The sequence below is a fragment of the Tursiops truncatus genome, chromosome 3, assembly GCF_011762595.2.
Source record: "Tursiops truncatus isolate mTurTru1 chromosome 3, mTurTru1.mat.Y, whole genome shotgun sequence".
NCBI classification, from domain to species: domain Eukaryota; kingdom Metazoa; phylum Chordata; class Mammalia; order Artiodactyla; family Delphinidae; genus Tursiops; species Tursiops truncatus.
Window position 1 is genome coordinate 31,973,561 of NC_047036.1, and position 27,292 is coordinate 32,000,852.

Consider the following 27,292-nt stretch of genomic DNA (forward strand, 5'->3'; position numbering starts at 1 on the left):
GGAGGAGCAAGAAGACCCCAAATGAGGGTGAACCTCTAGCTACTAGGAGGTATTGTAAGTAGGCAGCCAGAGGAGCCATTGATTCAGTCAAGGGAACTGCAAATGAGAGATCCCCAGAATGAGGTCTTCAAGGAATTCATGAACATAACCCTCGAGTAAAAGAATCAACATCTGAAATCTGCCCCGCTCAAAGCTAACAACCCCAGATAACAGTTGCATCAGTTGAGTAAGACTGTCCATGACCCTGTACCCCCTCCTCCTCCTGCTCTAAAGCTGAAGAGGCTCCAAATTTGCACCTGGTAAATGGGGAGGAGATAAATAACAGAGTGATGAAACGAACCATATCCTCCCTCCATTGCAGATTTCTATACCAAGCCTGGGCTAGGGATGAAAGTTTTAAATTGAATGAGTGAATTTTCAATATTATTCAGGCCTGGATGCTTTATTACCTAGAAAAAGCGTCTCAACTTCATCTTGGCATGCTGCAAGCTACTGGGAGGAAATCAAATATAGTGGAAAGAGCATGGGCTTTGGAATCAAAAAGTGCCCCTGCTCTGTTATTTTCATGCTCTGTGACCTAGGATAAATTAGTTTACTCATCTTAGCTTCCACATTTTCATTCACAACATAGAAATAATACAGAAACATTTCACAGGGTTGCTTTGAGTATTAAGTGAGGTAATACTTGAAAGGCACTAAGTTTAACTGTAGGCAATCACTAAGTTAGTTCCCCTCCCTTTCTCCCTTTCTCTAATTTGAGAGAGTAGACTATACTGTCTTTATATTTACATCTCGCATTTACTGCCTAACTAACTGCAATTCAGCATCTGTTTATAACTTGTTACTGAAATTGCTCTAGCAAAATTCACCAATGACTGGTCACCTTCAACAGGCTTTTTTTCTAGTGTTCACCTTACCTGACCTCTCTCAAGAATATATACCACTGACCTCTCCTTCCTGAAGCATCCTTTAGTGAAGCCATGCTGATAATTTTTTCCTCAATGTCCCTGTCCTTTTATTCCCCTCATGAAGGCAGAGTGTTCGGGCTTCCCTGGTGGCACAGTGGTTAAGAATCTGCCTGACACGAGTTCGAGCCCCGGTCTGGGACGATCCCACATGCCACAGAGCAACTAAGCCTGTGCGCCACAACTACTGAGCCTGTGCTCTAGAGCCCGTAAGCCACAACTACTGAGCCCGTGTGCCACGACTACTGAAGCCCGCACACCTAAAGCCCATGCTCCGCAACAAGAGAAGCCGCCACAATGAGAAGCCCGCGCACTGCAACGAAAAGTAGCCCCCGCTCTCTGCAACTAGAGAAAAGCTGCACACAACAGTGAAGACCCAATGCAGCCAAAAATTAAAAATAAATAAAGTTATATATTAAAGAAAGCATAAAGATAAAAAAAAAAAGCAGAGTGTTCTCTAGGGAGCAATTTCCAGTTTTACTTCTTTGTTCTTTACATTTTCCTTGGTGATCTCACTCAATTCAAATTTCAACTACTACTATTCACTGACAACTCCCAAACTTCTATCTTCAGCTCATATCTGAGCTCCAGATGCACATTTCCAAATATTTTCTGGATACTCTCACTTGCCATACAACAGGCAATACCAGTTCAACTTATTCAAAATTCATTATCCTCATTGCTGCAAACCACCTTTTGTAATCACAATCTTTTAATGGTAAGCCATTATGTATTCAGTCATTCAAATCAGAAACCTTAAGGGTCAAGTGGGACCCCTCATTCATTACATCCAATCAGTTCACAAATCCTGTCCATCTTATTTCAAAAATGTCCAGAAAATGTGTCCCTGACTATGGAACCTAACCACCACTGAAGTCCATGCTCTTATCAATTTTGCTTCTAAACTGGTCTCAGTATTCCTAGATTTCTTTACCTTGATGACCATACTTCTGCTACTACACTGTGATCTTTTTCTAAAGTATAGTTCAGACTATGAATATTCTTTACACTTGTAAAGATTCCCCCTACTTCCTACAAAATTGAAATCCCTTAGTATGACATAATGTGGCTTATAAAAGCCTAGTTCTAATTCTAATTCAATCTAGTTCTAATTCACCATTCCATCCTCATCTTGCCACACCCCTCTTATCCTAGCCCCAACCACACTGGAATATGGCTTTCCTCACAAGTCTGTGAAGTTTCAATAACCTATACAGATTTATTATTCTGCCCCCTCATCCTTGAACATCCTTCTTCCAATTTGACTATTTACTCCTCAAGACCACTTCAAATATCACATCCTCTCCTCAGCCTAACATTTTTTTTGCTAATCCCTAAGGCAGAATCATTAACCCTTCTTCTGTTTCCTTATACACGACACATGATTTTGTTATATCAGTTAATATTTTGTACGTACTATCTGAAAGTGCTGTACCAGATTTGCTAAACAATTTCCTAATATAATTTGTATAATAAAGTGACCAATCTTATTACGGTAACTAGTTTAAACATCTTCTATTTAGAAAATAAAACTATCATATCTCTTTTTTTTTTTTTTTTTGGCTGCACTGAGCTTCACTGCTGCACGTGGGCCTTCTCTAGTTGGGGCCAGCAGGGGCTACTCTTCGTTGCAGTGTGCGGGGCTTCTCATTATGGTGAGAAGGATAGGCTCTAGGCATGCAGGCTTCAGTAGTTGCAGCACGCAGGCCCCAGAGTGCACAAGCTTCAGTAGTTGCGGCGTGCGGGCTCAGTAGTGTGGCGCACGGGCTTAGTTGCCCCACAGCATGTGGGTTCTTCACGAACCAGGGATCGAACCCATGTCCCCTGCATTGGCAGATGGATTCTTAACCAGTGGACCACCAGGGAAGTTCAAAACTATCACATCTTTATTTTAGTTTTCTAATTCACCAATTACTGAAAGACTTCAGGCCTGAAGTTGTACACTTTATAGTTATAGTATTTTTTTCCCTTTTTTTCTTCCAGTTTTATTGAGATGTAATTGACATACAGCACGGTATAAGTCTAAGGAGTAAAGCATAATGATGTGACTTACACACATTGTGAAAGGATCATCAAAATAAGTTTAGTGAACATCCATCATCTCATACAGATACAAAATTAAAGAAATAAAAAAAAAATTTTCCCTTGTGATAAGAACTCCTAGGATTTACTCTCTCGACAACTTTCATATATAACATACAGCTGTGTTAATTATATTTATTATGTACATTATATTCCTAGTACTTATTTATAACTGGAAGTTTGTATCATTTGACTGCCTTCATCCAACTCCCTCTCTCCCCACACCCCACCTCTGGTAACTATAACTATAGCTATAGTATTTTTTAAAAATGAGAATATCTTATGAAACATGGTTCAATATAGACAATATAAATAATGATCTGAAATAATGGAAAATCTGAAAATCATTTACATTAGGATTGATTAATCCATGAGTTTCTAAGATGCTTTGACAATTTACAATGCATCAAATGAAACTGAAGTCACAGTGATGACCACCTAAAGAAAAGCTAGGAAGTTAACTAATACCTTCAAACTACTCCCTTCTTCCTAGATTTCCCTATTATATACAACAGCAAGAAGTTTGCTCTCAGATTTATGAAAAGTACACCTTAAAATGAAGTTTAATTAGATGATTATATATGCTTGGTAGAACTGTTTTTTAATCTTCATTTAGGAAAATTGTTTTAGTTTCAGCTTAAAAGGCGTGTGAAAGGAACCCAAGAATAAAAGAAATGATGGTAAGTAGGGTTGACAAACGATACCAATAGATTATATCAATTAAACTGAAAGCAAAATTTCAACAGAATTTACACAAAATCAATAGTTCTCTATAAAATAACTATAGTTTAAAAAGTGGACAAATATAAATACAAATAATTATACAGAATTTTAAGACTTGACTTCACATGAATGTTTAAATATTTAACTTTTTTAGTTTCAAAATACTGACAATATTTTAAAAATCCTCTAAATTCACAATCTATTTCCCAAGATAAAAAGATACAAATTGAAACTTATTCAATAGCAAGTTACCTTGTGCCACTTTTCCAACTGTTTTGCTATATAACCCCTTTCGTTCAAATAGGAAAACCCTTTTGGAATGGAGAGAAATCTGTAAATTAAAACAGGCAATAGTTTAACATTAAGTCTCACAAAAAATGTTTAAGGAGCTAAAACATCTCAAACAAAATATGTTTAAGGAGGTAAAAGACTTTAAGAACAGCTCCTTCCTAAAACTAAAAGGTCAATTTTTATTCATTGTAATTTCAAATACAAATAAATTTTCACAATCTTTGCAAAAACACATGAATCCAACCACAGTAAAGAAAATGTCATGAAAAGAATGAGGACACATGGAAATGTAAAAGAAACATTAAGAAAAACAATGAAAAGACAGAGTTTCAGTATTAAAGGATGTCCAATATTCTAAAATAGGCCTCTTTCAGAAGTTAACAGCTAAACTCTTTAGAGTGCTTCCTTTACAGATTTGAATCCAGCTTTAATACACACTGCCAGAGAGAACACAACAGAAAACATAACTATAAGAAAAATTTTCTTCAAATTTACCTCAGGAGGAGAAGCAAACCCTTGTCCCCAAGGTGAGATAAAGCTGGCTTCATCTGAATAAGAGCATGGAGATTGGCCTAAAAGAAATAATTATTAGGCAAATTAATAACTGCATGAAGATAGTAAATTCTCTATTTCTAAAACCACTATATTATATACATTATAATTTCACATAATTTTCTATCAAATTTGAATGTTTTAATAAAAATTCATGTCTAAGGGTTTTATTATAAAATAATGAAACTTCACCTTGTCTTCACATGCTTCATCGAGAATATCAAGAGCTTCAGAAGAAATCGTTTTGTTTTTATCATGCAGCTGGGTCACTAGTAATTCAATTCCCCAATTATTGAAGAATTCAACATTAGCTCTCAATAATACTCTTAAATGTTTTGTTGCATACAGCCTGCAGGCCTATAAAGATAAATAAGAACATTAAAAAAAAAAAAAAGAAAGAAAAAAACCACCACCCAAACTTCACTATGGACGGTCTATTCGACTTTGTTTTGGGACAGTTCTGCTACTTGAAAAGGGCAGAAAGACTGGAATTGATGGTCTAGCCCTTGATATGAATATTTTTTAGTCCAAGTAAAGTAAAATACTTGTGTTTCAATCTAGCTGCTTCTTTCCCTTTATATAAAAATATGTGTACTATATCGAGTTCTTTGGAGGAACTAAAATTTTAAAGTAAACTAAAATTCCATCCCATAGTCTTAGAATTTATAATTAGTTTTATTAGGCCAAAATTTATAAAATACTGAATTAACTGGTTATGAAATATATAGTTTTATTGCCTATGTTATACTCACATCAGTGGCTGCTGTTAAGATTTTGGAAAGTATGACCCTAGCCAATCCATCTCTGCTATAGTCCAAGCTTGAAACAGTCAGTTTCAGCAAGTGATCTTGGTTTTTCAAGGAGCAAAGATTAAGTAAACTAAAATAAGGATTGAAAATAATGAAGGTTACTAGAAATTACTGTATTGATTCATTAATTCAACAAATATCTTTAAATTCCTAATAAACAAGCATTTCTAAAAGAAAGCACTTAACAAATATCACATTTTAAAAAAAAGCATCGGAGTAGAGCATCAAGACAGCTCTAATTAAATATTTTTTTGTATTTTAATAAAAATTTACCAAACACAGGTACACAGACTAAAAAGCATGCCCTTTCTGATCACATTAAAAATAGTTTGGGTATATACTGAAACAGAATTTAGGAATGCTCACCATTGAAATACACTGCATTTTTCCAGCATTTTGACTCCATGAGGGTGGCAAGAAAGTGTTCCAATAAATAAAAAGTAGTGTTGACTAAGAGTAGTCAATAAACCATTATTTTGAAGGCTTCTTTCAGGTTTCATGCCAGACGAGGCATTGAGCCACTGAACAATATCCTTTACTAGATCTTCTAAGTATCCTTGCCCATCCTGAAAGCAAATACATTATGATATTGCTAGAAAAGGACTTAGTGCCTACAATTAGAAAAATCAACTCTAATAAAGTCCAAAAAATTTAATGATAATGATGAAGTTACTAATAACAGATATCAATCACTGAGTATCTGTTGTTTTTAATCCCATTCAACACAGTGCTGCATGAGATGGTATTATTTTCCATCTTACAAGGAGAAAACCAGGTCTTCTAGAAGGCAAATTAACTGTCCAAAGTCACATAAATAGCTAGTGACTAAGTCAGGATAAAAATCTAGGTTTGGTCTCATTCTCGATGTTTCTAAATATAGCTTATGCCTCTTCAGAAATGAAAGAAAGGGGGCAAATTCAGTGAAAAACATTTACTCTGGAAAATATACAAAGTGCTTATTACCTCTTCAGACTCAAGAAGAAATTCTGTAAACTGGCAACCCACAACTGTGAGCTGCTTGGACTTGGCAAAATCCAGATCCAGATTGGCATATAATTTACTGCTGGGCTTGTAAAAATAAAGTAGTCTTCGTACAAACCTAAGAGCAAAATAAAAAATCAGCAACAAAGTAATAAACCAAATAATTCTTTTAGAATCTTAACCACAACTTATGATATAATAAGGTTTTGAATATGTTTTGGGTTTAAACCATTGAGCTACATGGCAAGAAATTTAATAAACACATTTGGTACATTCCACACACAAACCAACCATAAAAAACAACAAAAAATCCCCTTCATTATAAAAAATATCTTTGTGAAATAAGAACTTTATGGTGAGATGCCTGACAGAAATAGTGGAGAAGAAAGATGCTAGCAGGAAAAATGCAGATATAACATAGCTAGAAGATACAGTTGGAGAAATATGAGGAAGCCACCTGGATATAAATTTTCATTCTTTTTTTTTTTTTCTTTTGAAATGCACACATTTTATTTTACTATCAGGTCTTTTTTTCTTTTCAACTCTCTTTTAATCCAGAATATATAAATTCTTTTCTACTGTACTTTATCAAGAACTTTGTCCCATGGCTCTATAAAATAATCTTATACTAGATAATTGTAAGCAAATGTTACCACACTATGATTTTATCAGTTTTTCACAATTAGGCAAAAAAGTCAACCATAAAAGTTCCAGGTAAAATTTAAGCAACTGAATTTATAAAGCAATGGATGATAGTTCAATGTTATAATTTTCAACATTATGTTCTAAGCTTCCATGGAATTTAGTTCAATTTAATTTCGAGCACTACAATCCAATCTAATAAAGGTGCCAGATCCAGGAGTTGGAGAAACAAAGTTGAATGAGACTTCACCTCTGTTCTCAAGGAGTCTGAAAAGTTAGTGCTATGCTTCTTTACCCCAATGTAATTCTTATGTTCTATATATTTCTCAAAACTTAATACAGATATTAAGTTAAATATCACTGAGTAGATGAATACAATCAATTATAATGTCAATGATATGAACTTCTCAAAAACATGAAGTAAAGCCCCTCTTATCCAATGAGATCAACACTGGTGGTTGGTTAGTCTAAACTCAGAAGGAGTAAAAATGCATGGGGTACTAGAAAAGAGCACAATACCCTGAAGTACTGTATATGCCCTAAACACTAGCATGTTTTATGGAAGGTGTGGTTGGCTACAAGGAGTGTAAAAACGAACAAGAATGAATAACCCTTCAAAGTCAGATTCAAAAGAAAGTAGAATTGGAATATTTTAAATGGCCATCATTTTGAAAGGGAAACACTACGCCCTTATGTCATTCTCATACATTAGGGCTAAGATAAGTACATGGCTGATATTCCTCGATTTGAGAAACTTTAATCTCAAGTATTTCATTTGTTCCAAAACTAAAACCAGAATGTAAATAACCAGAAAAAGAATTCGCTGATGCTTTTTGGTTGTAAAATACAAACTATGTATAAAAAAATATATATGTACCTACTGAATACCAACTATTAAAATGTATGTATGTATCTTTAAAACATCAATTATTACTTTTAGTAGGTATCAGGCATAATATAATTCAAATCTAAGTTCTTTAAATGCAAAACAGTTCTTACATACCTGTGCAACTGTTCATCTTTATAGTTTCTTAGATTTACATTTGGCCACTAGAAAAACATAATACGTTATATTATGTATTTATCAATTCCTAAACATATAATTATGATGAAGTACAATGAATAAGAAAATGAAAACAATCAAGCCATTACCAAGAAGTATCCTATCATACCTTAAGAATGGTCCCTATAAGATTCCAATTCCATTCAAGATTCTCTTTATGTTGAAGGACTTGGCTATCTCTAAGGTTCATTAAAAGAGCTTCCTCTGTATCCTAAAATCACCAGAAAGTAATATGAAAAATTAAGACAAATGGCCTCACGTCAAAAAACTAACTTCAAATATTAAAAACAAAATGGAAGGTTTTTCATTTAAGGAAGATTATCAAGATTTTCTAACTTGAAAAAGTTATAAAAACACAGCTCCACTGCCTAGTCATTATAAAACTTAGAAGCCTTCTGAAAATCCATATGCATGAATAAAACTGCAAACTCAAGCATGTATGCCTACTAAAATACAGTGGTTAAGAATTAGGAAATAAATTGAAAATTGCATCTTCTCATCAGTACCTTAAGAACAAATATATCTTTCTGAACTCGGAGATATTGATCCCGTTTCTGGTGTGTTGCAATTGCTTTCTGAATAATGTGATCTAAATGAAGGCTATAAGGCTTAGGTCCTCGTTTCTTCATTTCATGGAAGCGTTTTAAACAGTTCAAGGCTGCACTGGCTCGCCTAATGAGAAAAAAAATTAGTACAATTAATACAAGGCTAGCGTAATTTTAAAGAGACCACTTTGGTAAATTATTCTATTAAAACTTACATAAATCCATGCTAGAGAGTGTTACTAAAAAGTAAATTATCTAACCAAATTTGGAACCACAAAGAAAAAATACAAGAACACTGCTGATTTGTATGAAGAAACACTAATTATTTAGATTCAACGAAACATACTTACTAATCTTTTCTTCTATGGTGGTGGGTACTTTTGGTATGTTAGTTTTAAGAACTCCTTCCTCAAGGTCAGGACCTAGTGACCTTACTTTCTTATTAAAGTTTTAAAACTCTGCTTTTCACATTTAAGTCCTTAATCCATATGAAATTGATTTTTGTTTATGATATGAGGTTGGATAACCAATGATTCCAGTATCAACTGAACAGTCTCTATTTTCCCCACTAACCTGCAACTGTAAATGGGATCCTTTTAAAAATTATTTTATTTTGAAAATTAATTATTTATTTATTTTGGCTGTGTTGGGTCTTCGTTGCTGTGCATGGGCATTCTCTAGTTGCGGCAAGTGAGGGCTACTGCTCATTACGGTGCACAGGCCTCTTACTGCTGTGGCTTCCCTTGTTGCGGAGCACGGGCTCTAAGTGCACGGGCTTCAGTAGTTGCAGCATGCGGGCTGAGTAGTTGTGGCTTCTGGGCTCTAGAGCGCAGGCTCAGTAGTCGAAGTGCATGGGCTTAGTTGCTCTGTGACATGTGGGATCTTCCCGGACCAGGGATCGAACCCTGCATGTCTCCTGCATTGGCAGGTGGATTCTTAACCACTGTGCCACCAGGAAGTCCCTAGAAATTATTTTAAATTCCCTTTTAGTGGTGCATAAAATACAGTTTTCTAGAATTTGGTAGCGATCAAGTCTCAACTTAAGAAATTCTGGTAAATACAAATCAGATTTAAAATTTAAAAACCTTAGGATGTGTCCAGATTAGCAAGTACTTACCAGTAAACAGCTTACCGAGCTAAAAAAATCATTCTTAGATTATTACTGGAATTTTGAAGGTAAATTTGAATTCCTGATGAACACTAAATACCATGGCCATAATCTGACCCAGAGAGTTCAGGTCTACCAGGCTTTGGGAAAGTACATTTTCCCATCAAGAAACTACTAAAATAAAAGTTGAATGCCACCACTACCGATGTTAGCTTAAGAGTCAGAACTGATGGTCCGTAATGCCCTCCGTTTATAATACAACTTCAGTCTGTTAAATAGTAGTATTTTCACTGACAGATTTAAAGCTAATAAAAAAAGTATTATTTATAGTGAGGCCCTTATGTGTACTTTTGAATTAATAAAGCTAACTAAACTTTTGAGAAATGTATTATAACTTAACAAAAATTCCTAGTTCTGAATAGCTAATGAACTACATTTCAAAACATTACAAAAAAAATAATGAAGCCTAAATATATAAATTCCAACTTTCTTTTTCCAACATTTTTAACCACACATACAAAAGAATACACTGTTAGTCTTTGTGCTGTAATTTGAAATAATTCAGACATTGAAAAAGAGACTGAACCGTTGCTCAAAACATAAAACAGTCCAAAAAACTCTCAATCCCAATATTTTTACTGATCTGGTAGAAAGTTTACGTCCTTGTCCAGAAACATGCTAGAAAAGGTTGATTTTACTAAACTAAAATACTCTGTAGCCTAAAATACAAATTATTTTTAAAAACTGTTAATTTTCCTCTTATCCAAAGGCTTCCCTAAATAATTCCCAGGCATAACCTATATATACTACTTCCTTATAAAGAAGATAAGGTCATCTAAGTGGGTATTAAATATACAGGCACAAGCTTTGCTAGAGCTCTGATACTTACAGTCTCTTTTCCTTAGGGATATCAAAGGATGCAGCCATATTCATTAGGGTTGGCAGGCAGTGCAAATGATGGCTATGTGAATGAGGAAGAATTGTGTTTGCCTAAAATGAACCATAATATTTTTGAAAAATTGATTATTTTATGTTACAGATTATCCACAGATATAATGCTAAAAGGTTTTACTCATGAATTATTCATTTTCTAATATATACTTATAGCTAACTTTTATCTCATCTACTTTCAACAAGGATGAGCTATCACAAATATAAAGATACAGGCTCATGTTATGTTAATAGAACTCTAAATTTCATACATCCTTTATTATAACATTAAATTATAATTTTAAGTGGTACCCAATTAAACTCACTTCTTAAATAATCTAAAAGGACTATATGTCAAAACTTGGATCCAGTGTTATAATGTTATGTTAAAAGTAGCATTTAGGGCTTCCCTGGCGGCGCAGTGGTTGAGAGTCCGCCTGCCAATGCAGGGGACACGGGTTCTTGCCCCGGTCCGGGAAGATCCCACATGCCACGGAGCGGCTGGGCCCGTGAGCCATGGCCGCTGAGCCTGCGCGTCCGGAGCCTGTGCTCCGCAACGGGAGAGGCCACAGCAGTGAGAGGCCCGTGTACCGCAAAAAAAAAAAAAAAAAAAGTAGCATTTAAAATGCTGGATGCAATATCATAACTTATGAGTTGACTTCTTTGGTTTAAAAACCACCTTCTCAAAACAGGTTTGTCTCATATTCCAACAATCTTTAAATAAGAAGCTTGTCTTCTGCTTTCCAAATGAAGTCCTACCACCCAATCTGCTTTCTACCAATAAAGATAAATTAATTAAATGTGGAAGCCAGAAGATATAAGAATAACAAGCAATGAACTAACACTGCTATACTCAAAATGACTAGCTTTTATATTTCAAGGGAATCACAGAATTCTGGTGTATGGGGGAAGGGAATGGATGAAATTTATTAAAGAGATTCCTTCACATAAAGGCAAATAATTCTAGATATTGATATCCTTACAGAAATGATATCTTAATTAAAATAAAAATAATCACACCTGAGATTCTGCAATATTACTTAATTATCTCATAGACAGACTGAAGGAAAACAGAGCAAGTGGCTAAATAACTCACTGATAAACAAGACAGTTATCATTAAACTCTGTTTAATTCTCTTTTGCTCACTCACAAAGCCCAACTGCTATGTAGAAAAAAAACCCTGGTGATGGAGGGGACCAAAAACAACTACAAAAACAAAAAATATTCTGCCAATAATAAACCATAACACAATTTTAAAAGATTTGCCATAAGTTTACTTAATGAGTTTAAAGTGGTTCTTTTTATTTAGTGTTTATTAACTAATTGGTGACAGAAATATAAATTTCTAATTTGCAAATAATCAGAGTACCCTCACTGCTTGATCTGCTGGGAGTAGAGAATGATCAGATTACTTTGCTAGCTCCTTGTTTCCAGAAGTTACTGATGTCATAAAATCGTGGCCAGAAAAACAGATTCCCACCTTCTAAACCTAAACCTACAAGTTTACAGAGAAGTATGTGTTCTAATGAGGCAGTTATGTTTAGATTTTTTTCCACAAAGTTTTCTAAAATTCAGGCACTGACTATTATATATCAATTCTATTTAGCTGACTGAAGTAATACCTATAGTTTTGTAATTTCATGCTTTTTAGGTAGGAAGTCATTCTAAGAGAAAGACTTTTAGGACTCAAAATGTCAGCATCAAAAGTGAGTATAAAAAGGCAATAGTCAGTTCTCTGTATTTTTTATATTTGTTCCATTTAAAAAACTAGCCTATATATATATAAGATACAAAGTATCAAGGGTTCTTTGTAATGCAAAGATAAACATTCAAATAAATGTAAACTTATTTTTTTGAGATAATGCAAAGTAAGTCGTTAAAAGAGCCTGTTTCATAAATTAAAACATTAATAGTATGAAACATAATCAGAAGTTGTTAAACTTACCATATGTAAAAGCTCTCCTAAAAGGATGGTAGCTCTAACTGAGATATGGTCATCGCTGTTTGTTATCACCTCAACCAAACCCTTTGAAAATAAGAAGAAAATATCATAGTTGCAAAATATTATATATGAATACAATTATGCATCATATATGTTTGTTGCTCTGAAAGAATTCTGTTAGAGAAAATAAAATAAATAAAATAGAATAAAATAAGGTTTATAACTCTTACCTCTAAAAGCCCATTACGAATAAATGCTGATAGTATCAGTGCCAAATAATTATCCATGAGGTCTGGCCTGGAAATAAGCATGGCACAGAAAAATTTAAATATTGTTCCATACACCACAAAATTTAACATAAAAATAGTAATTGTAATAAATGTGAACTATTTCTATATCTAAAGTCTACCTGGATCTGGCACGATGAGGAAGAATAGTTTTTGCCTCAGCTGCTACAAAACCATCTGAAAGCCTCCAACTGTCTTGGAATCTACCTGGATCTAAAATAGTTAAATTTAGATAGTTAGAAGAAAATAATATACCAATGAAACACTTCAAATAACCATCAGCTAAGCAGGCTACAAATAATTTTCTTAAACGTTCGTTAAAAAAAAAAAAAAGAGGGCTTCCCTGGTGGCGCAGTGGTTGAGAGTCCGCCTGCTGATGCAGGGGACACAGGTTCGTGCCCCAGTCCGGGAAGATCCTACATGCCACAGAGCGGCTTGGCCCGTGAGCCATGGCCGCTGAGCCTGAGCGTCCGGAGCCTGTGCTCCGCAACAGGAGAGGCCACAACAGTGAGAGGCCCGCGTAACGCAAAAAAAAAGACTCAAGAAGGCATACAGAAAAAAACGATTTATGTAAATGAACACAGATTTAACTTCCTTCACTGAGGGACTCAGAGTCATTTGGGCTAAAATAAAATAACAAGAATCAAATAATCCACTGTGAGAATCACATAAGGTTTCTTATTAACTCCTCTCTTCCTTTCTTAGTCCATCCTTCTATGAATTTCACTGCTCGTTTCAGAAGCTAGGGTGATGGAGAAGAAATTTAAATTTCTTTTTAGAAATTTATCTGAGATTTTATTTTTATATTAATTTCAGGCCACAAATATGCAGTAAGAAAATGATATTTAGTTCAGTATTTTTCCTTTGAGGAACTCTGTCTCCATTAGATAATCCATTTAAAAAATTACAATATATGAGTAGTGAATGCACTTCAATACTTACCTACACTGAGCAGTGCTTCTATGAACTCTTCAGTCACAACAGGTAGAGGAAGACGAAATATATCATAAAGCACTTCAAGGAGACCTCGCTGCAAGTACAAATAAATACAGTTCATTTGTTTTTATGGAATAAATCTTTGTTTGCAATTTTTTAAATGTCCTATTCACAGATTAAAAAATCGATAAAAACAGAACTACTGTATTTTAGAAAACTACCATTATCAGGCCTATATTACAGAAGAGATAACTACTGAATGCTTACTACATATACATGATGTAATCTTGTCAATAAATCTTTTATTATCCCCACTGTACACATGAAGAAATACATTTAAAGGTTAAAAATAATTTGCCCAAGGTCATGGAGCTATAAATAATAAAAAAAGGAGTCAAACCTCAGTCGGCCAGACTCAAAGGACCATGTTCTTTCACCATTTGCTGAGTAAGAAGTCAACTGAATTGGAACCTTTCCATCTATAATTACATCCTTCCATGGTCTAAATGCTTTTATTTTTAGTTCACATTTTAAGCAAGGCACCTCTAGCTAATATTTACTACTAACAATAAGAAACAAAGGGGCAAATTTTGTCCCTTTGAACAAAATTAAAACAAAAACATTAAAGAGGAAAAGGAAGAACCACATGAAGAGTTCATTTTTTTCCTCTAATTTCAATTTGTTTTAGTTGTTTAATGCAATTCCTATACACTAATAACTTAGGACTATGTCTAAAAAAAGGATATAAATACCCCAATTTTAATCAGAACCACTACTCATAACATATAAAAACACAAGTTAGAAGGCATAAGTTGCATAAATACTATATTTACTTTTTAAGTATATTTTTCTATATTGCTTGAACCTTTTACAATGAGAATGCCCCTGTGTATTGTTTGCACTTTTTATTGAATAAAGCATAATTAATTTCATATTTTTAATCTAATTTTAATACAGCCCTACTTCCTAACAACAGCAGTGTTTCAAATGATTCATATTATATTCTTAGGGTTCAACTAAGTAGTAAATATTTATTCATGTATTTTTAAAATGCTCTGTGATACAGATTAACAATTCATGAGGAAAAAGCATTACCTGAAATAAACTTTTTCCAATTAATTTCCTCCACTAAAACTCCATGAATGAAACAATCATAACTTTTACCTACCCTTATTTCCATATTTGGAATGCAAAGGACTCCAATTAGAGACTGAATCCCAGAATTTCCAGGCTTACATAAATTAATAATACCTAAAAAAGATAAAAAGAAAAAAAAATAACTGATTTGAATTTCAAAAAAATTTTCTATAGTAACGTATCCATAATACAAAATGTGACATTTTTCCATGCTAAATTACACTATTACACTATTTGATTATCATAATTGATAGTATATTTCAAACATTCTCTGAATTTGCCAACTAATTAGAGGTTATCAATAATTTTATCCTTTAAATTACTTCTTCTATTTGTTTCATACCCAAAAAGGTTTCATGAATCTGACTGCCTATTATTCCCATTTGCTGATGAGTGATTCTCAGGGATATTGGAGAGAATAAGACAATGTCTTGCTTATTTAACACTTTCTCAACCTGAACTGATAAACTTTGCTTGGCATTTGCCTTTTAAAAGTTTAAGTCTCAAACTTAACGAATGCACAGACGAGTATAACCAACAGACTTCAAATAAACTGAATGGATCAAAATATTAAGTGAGAGAATTTACTCAAACAATTTTAAACATATTAACACCATGTCACAAAAGAAGATATGTATCAGTAAGTAGCCAATAAACACAAAAGTGTTCAATATCATTAGTCACTGGGGAAATGCAAATTACAGTCAAAATAAGATACTGTCACACACCCACTAGAGTGGCTGAAATTAAAAACTGATAACACCAGATGCTGGCAAGGATGTAGAGCAACTGGAACTCACATACCTACATGATAGGAGTATAAAATAGTGCTTCAGTATTTTGAGAAAAAGTCTTGCAGTTTCTCATACAACTAAACATATATCGGGACTTCCCTGGTGGTACAGTGGTTAAGAATCCGCCTGCCAATGCAGGGGACAGGGGTTCGAGCTCTGGTATGGGAAGATCCCACATGCTGTGGATCAACTAAGCCCGTGAGCCACAACTACTGAGCCTGTGTTCTAAAGCCCGCAACACAACTACTGAGCCCGCGTGCCACAACTACTGAGCCCGTGTGCCACAACTACTGAAGCCCATGCACCCTAGAGCCTGCGTCACAACTACTGAGCCCACGCACCGCAACTACTGAAGCCTGAGCGCTGCAACTACTAAGTCTGCATGCTGCAACTAATGAAGCCCATGCACCTAGAGCCTGTGCCCTGCAACAAGAGAAGCCACTGCAATGAGAAGCCCGCACACTGCAAAGAAGAGTAGCCCCTGCTCAACTAGAGAAAGCCCGCGTGCAGCAACGAAGACCCAACACAGCCCAAAAAAACCCATATATCCACCCTGTGACTCAGCAATTCTATCTGGTATTTACCCAAAAGGAAACAAAGCTTACATCTGAAAAAAAATTTTACAATGCCGCTCATAGTAGCTCTATTTAGAATGATCAAAACTGGAAACAGGGGCTTCCCTGGTGGCGCAGTTGTTGAGAGTCCGCCTGCCGATGCAGGGGACACGGGTTCGTGCCCCGGTCCGGGAAGATCCCACATGCCACGGAGCAGCTGGGCCCATGAGCCATGCCCACTGAGCCTGCGCGTCTGGAGCCTGTGCTCCGCAATGGGAGAGGCCACAACAGTGAGAAGCCCATGTACCACACAAAAAAAAAAAAAAACTGGAAACAGGTCAGGTATTCACTAACAGGAGGAAGGCTAAAAACACAGTGATATATTTACCCAGTGGAATACTACTCAGCAATAAAAAGGAACATATTATTGATATATACAACATGAATCAGTAGCATTATGCTGAGTGAAATCAGAATCATTAAGTTGAGTGAAAAAAGCCTACACACAAAAGTATACATATACTATGATTCCACTTAAATGAAGTTTCAGAACAGGCAAAAATGATTTGTGATAAAAAATAAACAGAGCAGTGGTTGCTTCTTACAGGAGTGGGGTCAGGGATTAACTAGGAAGGGACATGAGAGAACTTTCTGCAATGATGGTAATGTTCTATATCCTAAAAAGAGTTTGGATACACAGGTATAAGCATTTGTCAAAACTCATCAAATTGCAGACTCAAGATTTGTGCATTTCACTGTAAGGGGTAAATTTTACCTCAAAGTGCCCCCCCCCCAAAAAAACCTCAGAAACAAACAAAAATAACCAAATAAGAACCCTGAACAAATAGTGAACTTTAGGTAATAATGTGCATGCTGAAGTGTTTAGGAATCAGGAGAACTTAATTTTGCAACTTCTTTAAAATGCATTAGAATAACATGAGGACTGATGAATTCTCAGAGGACTAGGCAGATGGGTAGATATGTAATAAAGCAAATAGAGCAAAATCTAAGTGGTAGGAGTATATGGTGTTCACTGTATAATTTTTCTGTATAGTTGAAATTTTTGATAATAAAATGTTAGGGAAAACATTTTTTAAAAGTAAAGGAAAACATTTTTAAAAAGTCATATAGGATTCTGAAGTTCCCTGTTACTTCTACTTAAGCACATATATTTATATTTATGAATAATATGTATCTTCTCTTTGCACTTAGGTTCAAAATTCAAACTAAAACATAATAGACAGACTTACTTAAAATACCAAAATAGTGTTTCTCAAACTTTGATGTCTGACAGTAATTTGAGAGATTATAGATTAAGATAATAATCTGCAATCATAGTCTGCACTAATAGGGAAAACAGGCTCCTGCAACTCAAGAAGAAACTGTGTTCTAAAAGTTCATTTTTCAGTCAGTTTTTTGGATTTTGAAATATATGATAGAAATAACATTACAAACATACAAAAGCTCATTTAACCCAAACACAGTATCACAGACTCTAATACTATTAAGGAAATTATTTTTGTGAGAAAATGTTTTCAGAATTCTAACTTGAATAATATTCCAGTTCTTACTTCAATAGAAGGGAAGAACACTCCAACCTTTTAAGTTTCTAATGATGGATCAGTGCATTAAAGGACTCTAGGACAAACTGAAGCACAGCAGAAAAACGTTTAAGAGAAACAAGAGACTGGCAGAGATTAGAGGTACAGTGACTGGAGAGCAGAGTCTACAGTAGGGAGAATGAGAAGACTGTAGCTAGGCTGTACTGGTGGTCAGAGTTGGACAGAATTCATTCTTGGGGGGAAGAAAGAAAACACTTTAACGGCAAGGAAGCTGAAGAATGGTGAAGGACAGTAGCTGTAGCTACAGAAAATAAAGTTACACGTGATTTCTAAGGCAAGGGCACTGACAGTTAACCTTGGCAGGAGGACTGTGTTGGTTTTCTATGTTGAAAGAGTGTGTGGAGGCTAGTAAAGTATAAAAAACGATGTGTGATGGTTGAGCCCTCATAGAATCCTAGGTTGTCCATTAGGATAAGGCGAAAAAGGCAGTCATGAGGTATAGCAAGGTTGGGATTTTTACCAACATGTGAGAGGCCAGAGGAAGTCCTTGTACATATATTGGCTAGGGCTGGGATAGTCTATGGCTGGGATAGTCATTTTTATGGAAAAGATGTTAACTGGTTACTTAAGTATACAGAAATGTTCAAGTAAATTTTCCTGTTCTATTTATTGCTATACTCCTTTGTATGCTATCCCTTAAATTATTCTGCAAAGTCAAGAAGGAAAAGGTTGGCTTCCCTTGTGGCGAAGTGGTTAAGAATCCACCTGCCAAAGCAGGGGACACGGGTTCGAGCCCTGGTCTGGGAAGATCCCCCACACTGCGTAGCAACTAAGCCCATGCACCACAACTACTGAGCCTGCGCTCTACAGCCCACAAGCCACAACTACTGAGCCCACGTGCCACAACTACTGAGGCGTGTGCCTAGAGCCCGTGCTCTGCAACAAGAGAAGCCACCGCAATGAGAAGCCCGTGCACTACAACAAAGAGTAGCCCCTGCTCGCCACAACTAGAGAAAACCTGCATGCAGCAACGAAGACAATGCAGCCAAAAATTAAATAATACATTTTTTTTAAAAAAAGAAGAGGTAATCATTAATACAAAATAACACATTTAGTGCTGTTATTATTTTAAGAAAAATGTTTGCTTTTTATTCCATGGAAAGGTAAAACATGTATAATCCCTCTTTTCAAGAAATATTGGACTACTAGGCAATAGAAATAAAAGCAAAAATATGGTTTTCTCCGGGTATATGCCCAGTAGTGGGATTGCTGGGTCATATGGTAGTTCTATTTTTAGTTTTTTAAGGAACCTCCATACCATTCTCCACAGTGGCTGTACCAATTTACATTCCCACCAACAGTGCAAGAGGGTTCCCTTTTCTCCACACCCTCTCTAGCCTTTATTATTTGTAGACTTTTTTTTTAAATTTTATTTATTAATTTTATTTATTTTTGGCTGCGTTGGGTCTTCATTGCTGCGCGCGGGCCTTCTCTAGTTGCGGCGAGCGGGGGCTGCTCTGCGTTGTGGTGCAAGGGCTTCTCATCGCGGTGGCCTCTCTAGTTGCAGAGCACTGGCTCCAGGCGCGCAGGCTTCAGGAGTCGTGGCTCGCGGGCTCTAGAGCGCAGGCTCAGTAGCTGTGGCGCACGGGCTCAGTTGCTCTGTTGCATGTGGGATCCTCCTGGACCAGGGCCCGAACCCGTGTCCCCTGCACTGGCAGGAGGACTCCTAGCCACTGCGCCACCAGGGAAGCCCTATTTGTAGACTTTTTAATGAGGGCTATTCTGATCAGTGTGAGGTGATACCTCACTGTAGTTCTGATTTGCATTTCTCCAATAATTAGTGATATTGAGCATCTTTTCATGTGCTTTTTGGTCATCTGTATGCCTTCTTTGGAGAAATGTCTATTTAGATCTTTTGCCCATTTTCTGATTGGGTTATCTGGTTTTCTGATACTGAACTGCATGAGCTGTTTATATATTTTGGAGATTAATCCCTTGTCGGTTGCTTCATTTGCAAATATCTTCCCCCATTCTGAGGATTGTCTTTTTGTTTTGTTTATGGTTTCCTTTGCTGTGCACTTTTAAGTTTAATTAGATCGCATTTACTTTTGTTTTTATTTTCATTACTCTAGGAGGTGGATCAAAAAAGATCTTGCTGTGATTTATGTCAAAGAGTGTTCTGCCTATGTTTTCCTCTAAGAGTTTTATAGTGTCCAGCATTACATTTAAGTCTTTAATCCATTTGGGAGTGTTAGGGAGTGTTCTAATTTCATTCTTTTACATGTAGCTGTCCAGTTTTCCCAGCACCACTTATTGAAGAGACTGTCTTGTCTCCATTGTATATTCTTGCCTCCTTTGTCATAGATTAATTGACCATAGGTGAGTGGGTTTATTTCTGGGCTTTCTATCCTGTTCCATTGATCTATATTTCTGTTCTTATGCCAGTCCCATACTGTTTTGATGACTGTAGCTTTGTAGTATAGTATGAAGTCAGGGAGCCTGACTCCTCCAGCTCCATTTTTCTTTCTCAAGATTGCTTTGGCTATTCAGGTCTTTTATGTTTTCATATGGATTTTGTGTTCTAGTTACATGAAAAATGTCATTGGTAATCTGATAGGGATTGCACTGAATCTGTAGATTGCTTTGGGGAGTATAGTTATTTTCACAATATTGATTCTTCCAATCCAAGAACATGGTATATCTTCCCATGTGTTTGTGTCACCTTTCATTTCTTTCATCAATATCTTACAGTTTTCTGAGTACAGGTCTTTTGCCTCTTTAAGTAGGTTTATTCTTAGGTATTTTATTCTTTATGTTGCGATGGTAAATGGGATTGTTTCCTTAATTTCTCTTTCTGATCTTTCATTGTTAGTGTAAAGGAATGCACCCCAATGTTCACTGCAGCACTATTTCCAATAGGCAGAACATGGAAGCAACCTAAATGTCCAACAACAGAGGAATGGATAAAGGAAACATGGTACATATATACAGTGGAATATTACCGGCAATAAAAAAAGAACAAAGTAATGCCATTTGCAGCAACAGGGATGAATCCAGGTTATCATACTGAGTGAAGTAAGTCAGACACAGACAAATATATGATATCGCTTATATGTGGAATCTAGAAAAAAAAGGGGGTTACAAATGAACTTACAAAAACAGAAGTAGAGTCATGGATGTAGGAAACAAACTTATGGTTACAAGGGGATAAGAGTGGGGCAGGGATAAACTGGGAGATTGGGACTGACATATACACACAACTACATATAAAATACATAACTAATAATAAGCTGCCATATAGCAGAGGGAATTCTACTCAATACTCTGTAATTGCCTACATGGGAAAAGAATCTAAAAAAAAAAGGGCTTCACTGGTGGCGCAGTGGTTGAGAGTCCACCTGCCGATGCAGGGGACACGGGTTCGTGCCCCGGTCCGGGAAGATCCCACATGCCGCGGAGCGGCTGGGCCCGTGAGCCATAGTCGTTGAGCCTGCGTGTCCGGAGCCTGTGCTCCGCAACAGGAGAGGCCACAACAGTGAGAGGCCCGTGTACCGCAAAAAAAAAAAAAAAAAAAAAAAAAGTGGATATATGTATAGCTGATTCACTTTGCTGTACACCTGAAACTAATGCAATACTGTAAATCAACTATTCTCCAATAAAAATTTTAAGAAAAGAAAAGCAAAAATAAACAAATGGGACCTAATGAAACTTATAAGCTTTTGCACAGCAAAGGAAACCATAAACAAAATGAAAAGACAACCTATGGAGTGGGAGAAAATATTTGCAAATTAGGCAACCAACAAGGGATTAATTTCTAAAATATACAAACAGCTCATACAACTCATAACAAAAAAAGAAGCAACCCAATCAAAAAATGGACAGAAGACCTAAATAGACATTTCTCCCAAGAAGACATACAGATGGCCAATAGGCACATGAAAAGATGCTCAACATCACTAATTATTAGAGAAATGCAAATCAAAACTACAATGAGGTATCACCCCACACCAGTCAGAATGGCCATCATTAAAAAGTCTACAAATAATAAATGCTGGAGAGGTTGTGGAGAAATAGGAACCCTCCTACACTGTTGGTGGGAATGTAAATTGGTGCAGCCATTATGGAAAACAGTATGGAGGTTTTTTTAAAAACTAAAAGTAGAGTTACCACATGATCCTGCAATCCCATGCCTGGATATATAACCAGAGAAAACTCTAATTTGAAAAGATACATGCAGACTGTCATACAGAGTGAAGTAAGTCAGAAAGAGAAAAACAAACATTGTATATTAACGCATATATGTGGAATCTAGAAAAATGGTACAGATGAACTAGTTTGCAAGGCAGAAATAGAGACACAGATGTAGAGAACAAACGTACGGATACCAAGGGGGGAAAAGTGGGGCGGGGAGGGGATGAATTGCGAGAGGGACTGACATATATACACTAATATGTATAAAATAGATAACTAATAAGAACCTGCTATATAAAAAAATAAAATAAAATTCAAAAAAAAGAAAACATGAAAATAAATAAATTTAAATAAATAAATAAAAGATACATGCACCCCAATGTTCACTGAAGCACTATTTACAATAGCCAAGACATGGAAGCAATCTAAATGTCCATCAACAGATGAATGGATAAAGATGTGAGATACACACACACACACACACACACACACACACACACACACACACACACAATGAAATATTACTCAGCCATAAAAAGAATGAAATAATGCCATATGCAGCAACATGATGGACCTAGAGATTATCATCATACTAAGTGAAGTAAGTCAGACAGAAAGACAAATACCATACAATATCACTTATATGTGGAATCTAAAATATGATACAAATGGACTTATTTGTGAAACAGAAACAGACTCACAGACAGGGAAAACAAACTTATGGTTATCAAAGGGGAAAGGGAGTGGGGGAGTGATAAATTAGGAGTTTGGGATTTACAGATACACACTACTATATATAAAATAAACAACAAGGTCCTACTATATAGTAGAGGGAACTATATTCAACATCCTGTAATAAACCATAATGAAAAAGAATGTAATTTGGGATTACTAATGGCCTATCTTGCTTATTTGGTATTTATGACATTCTACATTACATTTTTAGGAACAAACTTTAGTTACATATTCAACTAACACTCTTAAAAATTTTTTTTGGTATAGATCTTGTTTAAGTTTATTTTAATGCCCAGGTTATCATTAGCATATTGACTTACAAATGGTCAATTTTAAGACTTGTGTACAAAACCCTCTTGGTTCTAATGATAACATATAAAGAAAGACTAGGTTAACATCTAAAGCAGATGCTACAATAATAATTTAACATTTGAAAAAATAGCCAAGCTTTTCTTATTGGATGTTATAAAGCAGCACAGAGGAACTTACCTGCCCATGACCGGAATGTTGCTATGATTCCCATTTTACTTGCTAGAAACCTTGCTTCTCTGTCTTCTCTGTTGGGTGAGGTGGAGGGGCGGGGGGGTGTCAAAGAAATTAAATGTTAAAATAAAAAGTGAGTTTTTCCTACCACTATATCAGAATAAGAGCTATCATTACTTAACATTTAAATATTTACATAGGAAATTCAACAATATATTAAAAGAAAATAAAGATCAGATCTACCTCAAAGCAAATTACCCAGTTATGTACTGATCACGCGTCCCCCCATTTAAAATTCACAATATCTTTTAAAACAAATTATAAATTCCGCTTTCCCACTGAGTTCTTCTTTTCCTGCTCTTTCTGAAAACTATTCTTAGGTAGCTCATTAACACCTTTAATTGAGCATTAGAGACAACACCAGCCTGCTTAATAAGCATCTCTGTCAAAATACTGCCCCTTAGCAAAGAAAATTACCACATAAACCTCTTACTTTTACGACATGTATTCTCTTTACTTCAAAAATCTTGTCCCAAATTTATTTGAGCATTTCTACCAAGCAAGCTCAACAACTCAGATATTCACCGAGATATTATTAAATAACTAGATATTATTATTGATCCATTTTTAAGCTCATTCAGGTTGTTGGCAGAATTCACTTCCTTGGTGTTATACAACTGAGGTTTCTGTTTTCTTTCTGTCAGCTGGGGCCTACTACCAGCTACTTTCTTCTTTTATAATTGGTATCCAATCATCTCACTTGTTCCCTTCTATGTAATAGTTTATGACAATTAATTAACCAACAGTATTACTTACATTGTTAAACATATTCCATATATGGTCTACGGCCAGTTTTAATACTTAATAGCAACCTTGTACTCTTTATTTATGCCACCTCAACCATCTCTACCCTGTAAACAGTCCATTTTTTTTTCTGTGCCATCTTTTTTACTTCCCTAATGTTAAAGTTCTTAACAGTTGTGAGAATACAGAAATCCAGAGAACTGGGAAAGAAAAAAACAGAAGGGATAAAGAACAATGACAGAAAATCAAATTGAAGAATGGTAAGCAAGCAGATAGTTTACAAAAGAGAAATGAAAGTTAAAAACATCCCCCACACATACAAACCAACCACACTAAGCTCTGTGGTACTAATCAACATGACACTATAACAGAAACTAAAATGGGGAGGGGGGTTGGTGGAAGAAATGAGAATCAGACAACTGTGTGATTAAGCTTTTGGTGCTCCTTCTCTTAAAAATGTTTGTGACATACTTATACTGTTTGCCTGGTAATCCAATCTCTAACCTATTTGATAAATTAGTAGTATTGTAAAAAAAAAAAAAAAACACCCATTTCCTTATTCCCTAGCTATAATGTACTCATGCTCCAGAAACTGCCCATACTCCAGAAACTTAAGGAAAGCAAAGTATTGAACCAAACAGAAAAGAAAGGATTTTGGTGGAATGTACTCCCCCCTCCTCAACTCTAAAAAATATCCAGGTTCGTCTCTTGCTTATTCTGGTAGGCAGAATTCTAAAAATGCCCCTATCCTCTCAAGATTCTAGGTCTTAATCCCTGGATCCCTGTGAATATGATATCATTGCCATGACTGTGATTATGTTTATGTTATATAGCCCGGCAGACCTTAAGATACGGAGATCATCTGGTAGGCTTGATCGAACTGGAGAGCTTTCTCTAGCTGGAAGCAGAAGAAAAAGTCAGAGAGATTCAAAGCACAAAGATTCAAGGAATTCCTGCTGTGTTTGAAGATGGAGAGTACCATGTGCCAGGAAAAGAGGGTGGTCATTAGAAGCTGAGAGTAGGCCCCAGTTGACAGTCAGCAAGAAAACAGGAACTTCAGTTGTACAATAGCAAGGAAGTGAATTCTGCCAACAATCTGAGTGAGCCCAGAAATAAATGGCTTCTTCACCAGAACTTCCAGATAAGAACCACGCCAGACCTCTGACCTACTGAACTGTGAACTAATAAACTGATGTTATTTTAAGCTGCTATATTTGTAGTCATTTGTCATGCAGCAATAGAAAATGCATACATTCTTCATCAATAAAGAGCATGCCCAAGTGTGATAGGAGAAGCCAAGAAAGGGGCTTAAGAATCCCAATTCATAACTTAGTTAGCAAGAATAAGGTCTGAGAAGTCTTAAACAGAGAATGACTATTCTAATTTCTTAGCTCAGGTCATGATATGTTAGCATGCAATGAGTCCACAGTGATGGAGGTGATTAAAGATATGAAATCACTATTTTTAATTCAGGAGAAAAATGAAAAACAACAAAAATATGCCCATTTCACAATGTTCCCAAACTTAGTGAGGAATTTTAAAAACATACTATCTCTCAAAATAAGTGTGTCTACAATCCAACAATCCTACTATGCTACACCTGATAGCATATTTATTGGAACTGTGTCAGTGGCAAAATCTTCACCAACAAGTTCATTATTTGATCCATAAATCAATTTAAATATAGTTATCCCAGAATACCTAGTGAACATGTGCATTTCTCTCCAGAAAAACTGAAAATTATCCTGCCTCATTTCTAGAAAATAATCTTTACTCTATCTCCTCTTACCTCCCTATGAACCTTACTCTCAAAATTCTACACAGTATATTTTTCTGCTTACTCAATTTAGGCCGCTCTTCATTCTACTCACAATTAATTCTTTTAGTCTTTCAATGTAATTGTGCTAAAAACATGTACAATAGAAAAATTATTAAAGATCGAGGTTTCTACTCCTACATATCTTACATTTTTTAAAATAAGAAACTAATTCCAAGTCTTTAAATTTCCCGATGCTTACTTTTAATTTTTTAAACCACAGCTAATTATGAGAGAACTATAACTCCATGAAATAGGAAATTTACTTAAACTCATTTTTCTCTGGCTCTACGTACAATCAGGCAAATCTAAAAGTTTTAACAGTAACACGCATGGTACTTACTTAAGCTGTCCTTCAGCTGTATCTGGACTATGTCTGTAGTGAAAATCAGTATAGGGTGCTAAAATTCGCTAATAAAAAGAAAAGGCAAAAAAAGAAGAAGAAAAAGAGTCCTTATTATAAAATGTATTCTTCCTGTAACAAGCTAAAATTAATTCCACTTCTCTGTATCTCTAACTGGGTACACTGCTTGAGAGACTTATTTCTTCAAACTCATCATCAAGGAATATATTTGAGTGATTTTTTTAAATGTACAAACTGAATTTCTGAACTTCTAAACTGACGTTTAACATACATATTAAGCAGTGCACAAATCATGAATGTGAGGTTTGATGGATTTTCTCAAACTAAGCACGTTCCCTATAATCCTCAAAGCCTCCTTATTCTCCCATTCGTTCTCACCACAGGACTACTATCCTGATTTCTAACACTATGACTTGTTTTGCCTATTTCTGAACATTCTTACTAGTATAAGGAAATCCAAATTATTTTCGTGTATTGTCCTTGTATATAGCAACACTGTTAGGCTCACTCATTTTAGAACTTAAACCACTGTATCTTATTTACCAACCCCCCTGGCCCAGCCTTGTGCTGACTGCATTACTGTGGCCTGAATTTTAATTTTAAAATGATTTAAAATACCTAAGACATTACAAATATCGTTTTAGACAATGAGTAGTCTTTTACATTTTGTCATGTGTACGTTTTTTGCCACGCTTCATTCCTTCCTGCATTTCCTTGTTTGTCTCGGATCACTTTCCTTTTAAGGATTCACTTTAACCTTCCTTTGAGTCTGTCTCATTTTTTTTTTATTATCTTTATTGGAGCATAATTGCTTTACAATGGTGTGTTAGTTTCTGCTTTATAACAAAGTGAATCAGTTATACATACACATATGTTCCCATATCTCTTCCCTCTTGCGTGTCCCTCCCTGCCACCCCTCTAGGTGGTCACAAAGCACCGAGTTGATCTCTCTGTGCTATGCGGCTGCTTCCCACTAGCTTTCCATTTTACGTTTC

At 35.6% G+C, this 27,292-nt stretch overlaps 1 protein-coding gene across 6 annotated transcripts in view; it reads right to left on the bottom strand.

Moving 5' to 3' along the window:
- The window catches only part of RICTOR (RPTOR independent companion of MTOR complex 2), a 127,615-nt gene that overhangs the window by 27,128 nt on the left and 73,195 nt on the right, over window positions 1–27,292 (bottom strand). For 5 of the 6 annotated variants that reach the window (XM_033852811.2, XM_033852810.2, XM_033852812.2 and 2 more), the window contains exons 9-25: window positions 26,277–26,344; window positions 23,320–23,387; window positions 15,026–15,108; window positions 13,864–13,951; window positions 13,044–13,134; window positions 12,865–12,931; window positions 12,638–12,718; window positions 10,651–10,751; window positions 8,615–8,780; window positions 8,218–8,319; window positions 8,049–8,095; window positions 6,386–6,521; window positions 5,789–5,988; window positions 5,366–5,492; window positions 4,806–4,970; window positions 4,557–4,633; window positions 4,023–4,101 (exon numbers count right to left, since the gene is read on the bottom strand). In XM_033852811.2, the coding sequence (XP_033708702.1) occupies window positions 4,023–4,101; window positions 4,557–4,633; window positions 4,806–4,970; window positions 5,366–5,492; window positions 5,789–5,988; window positions 6,386–6,521; window positions 8,049–8,095; window positions 8,218–8,319; window positions 8,615–8,780; window positions 10,651–10,751; window positions 12,638–12,718; window positions 12,865–12,931; window positions 13,044–13,134; window positions 13,864–13,951; window positions 15,026–15,108; window positions 23,320–23,387; window positions 26,277–26,344 (1,746 nt within the window). The remainder of the gene's footprint in view (window positions 1–4,022; window positions 4,102–4,556; window positions 4,634–4,805; window positions 4,971–5,365; window positions 5,493–5,788; window positions 5,989–6,385; window positions 6,522–8,048; window positions 8,096–8,217; window positions 8,320–8,614; window positions 8,781–10,650; window positions 10,752–12,637; window positions 12,719–12,864; window positions 12,932–13,043; window positions 13,135–13,863; window positions 13,952–15,025; window positions 15,109–23,319; window positions 23,388–26,276; window positions 26,345–27,292) is intronic. The other variant, XM_019930118.3, reaches the window with a different exon arrangement.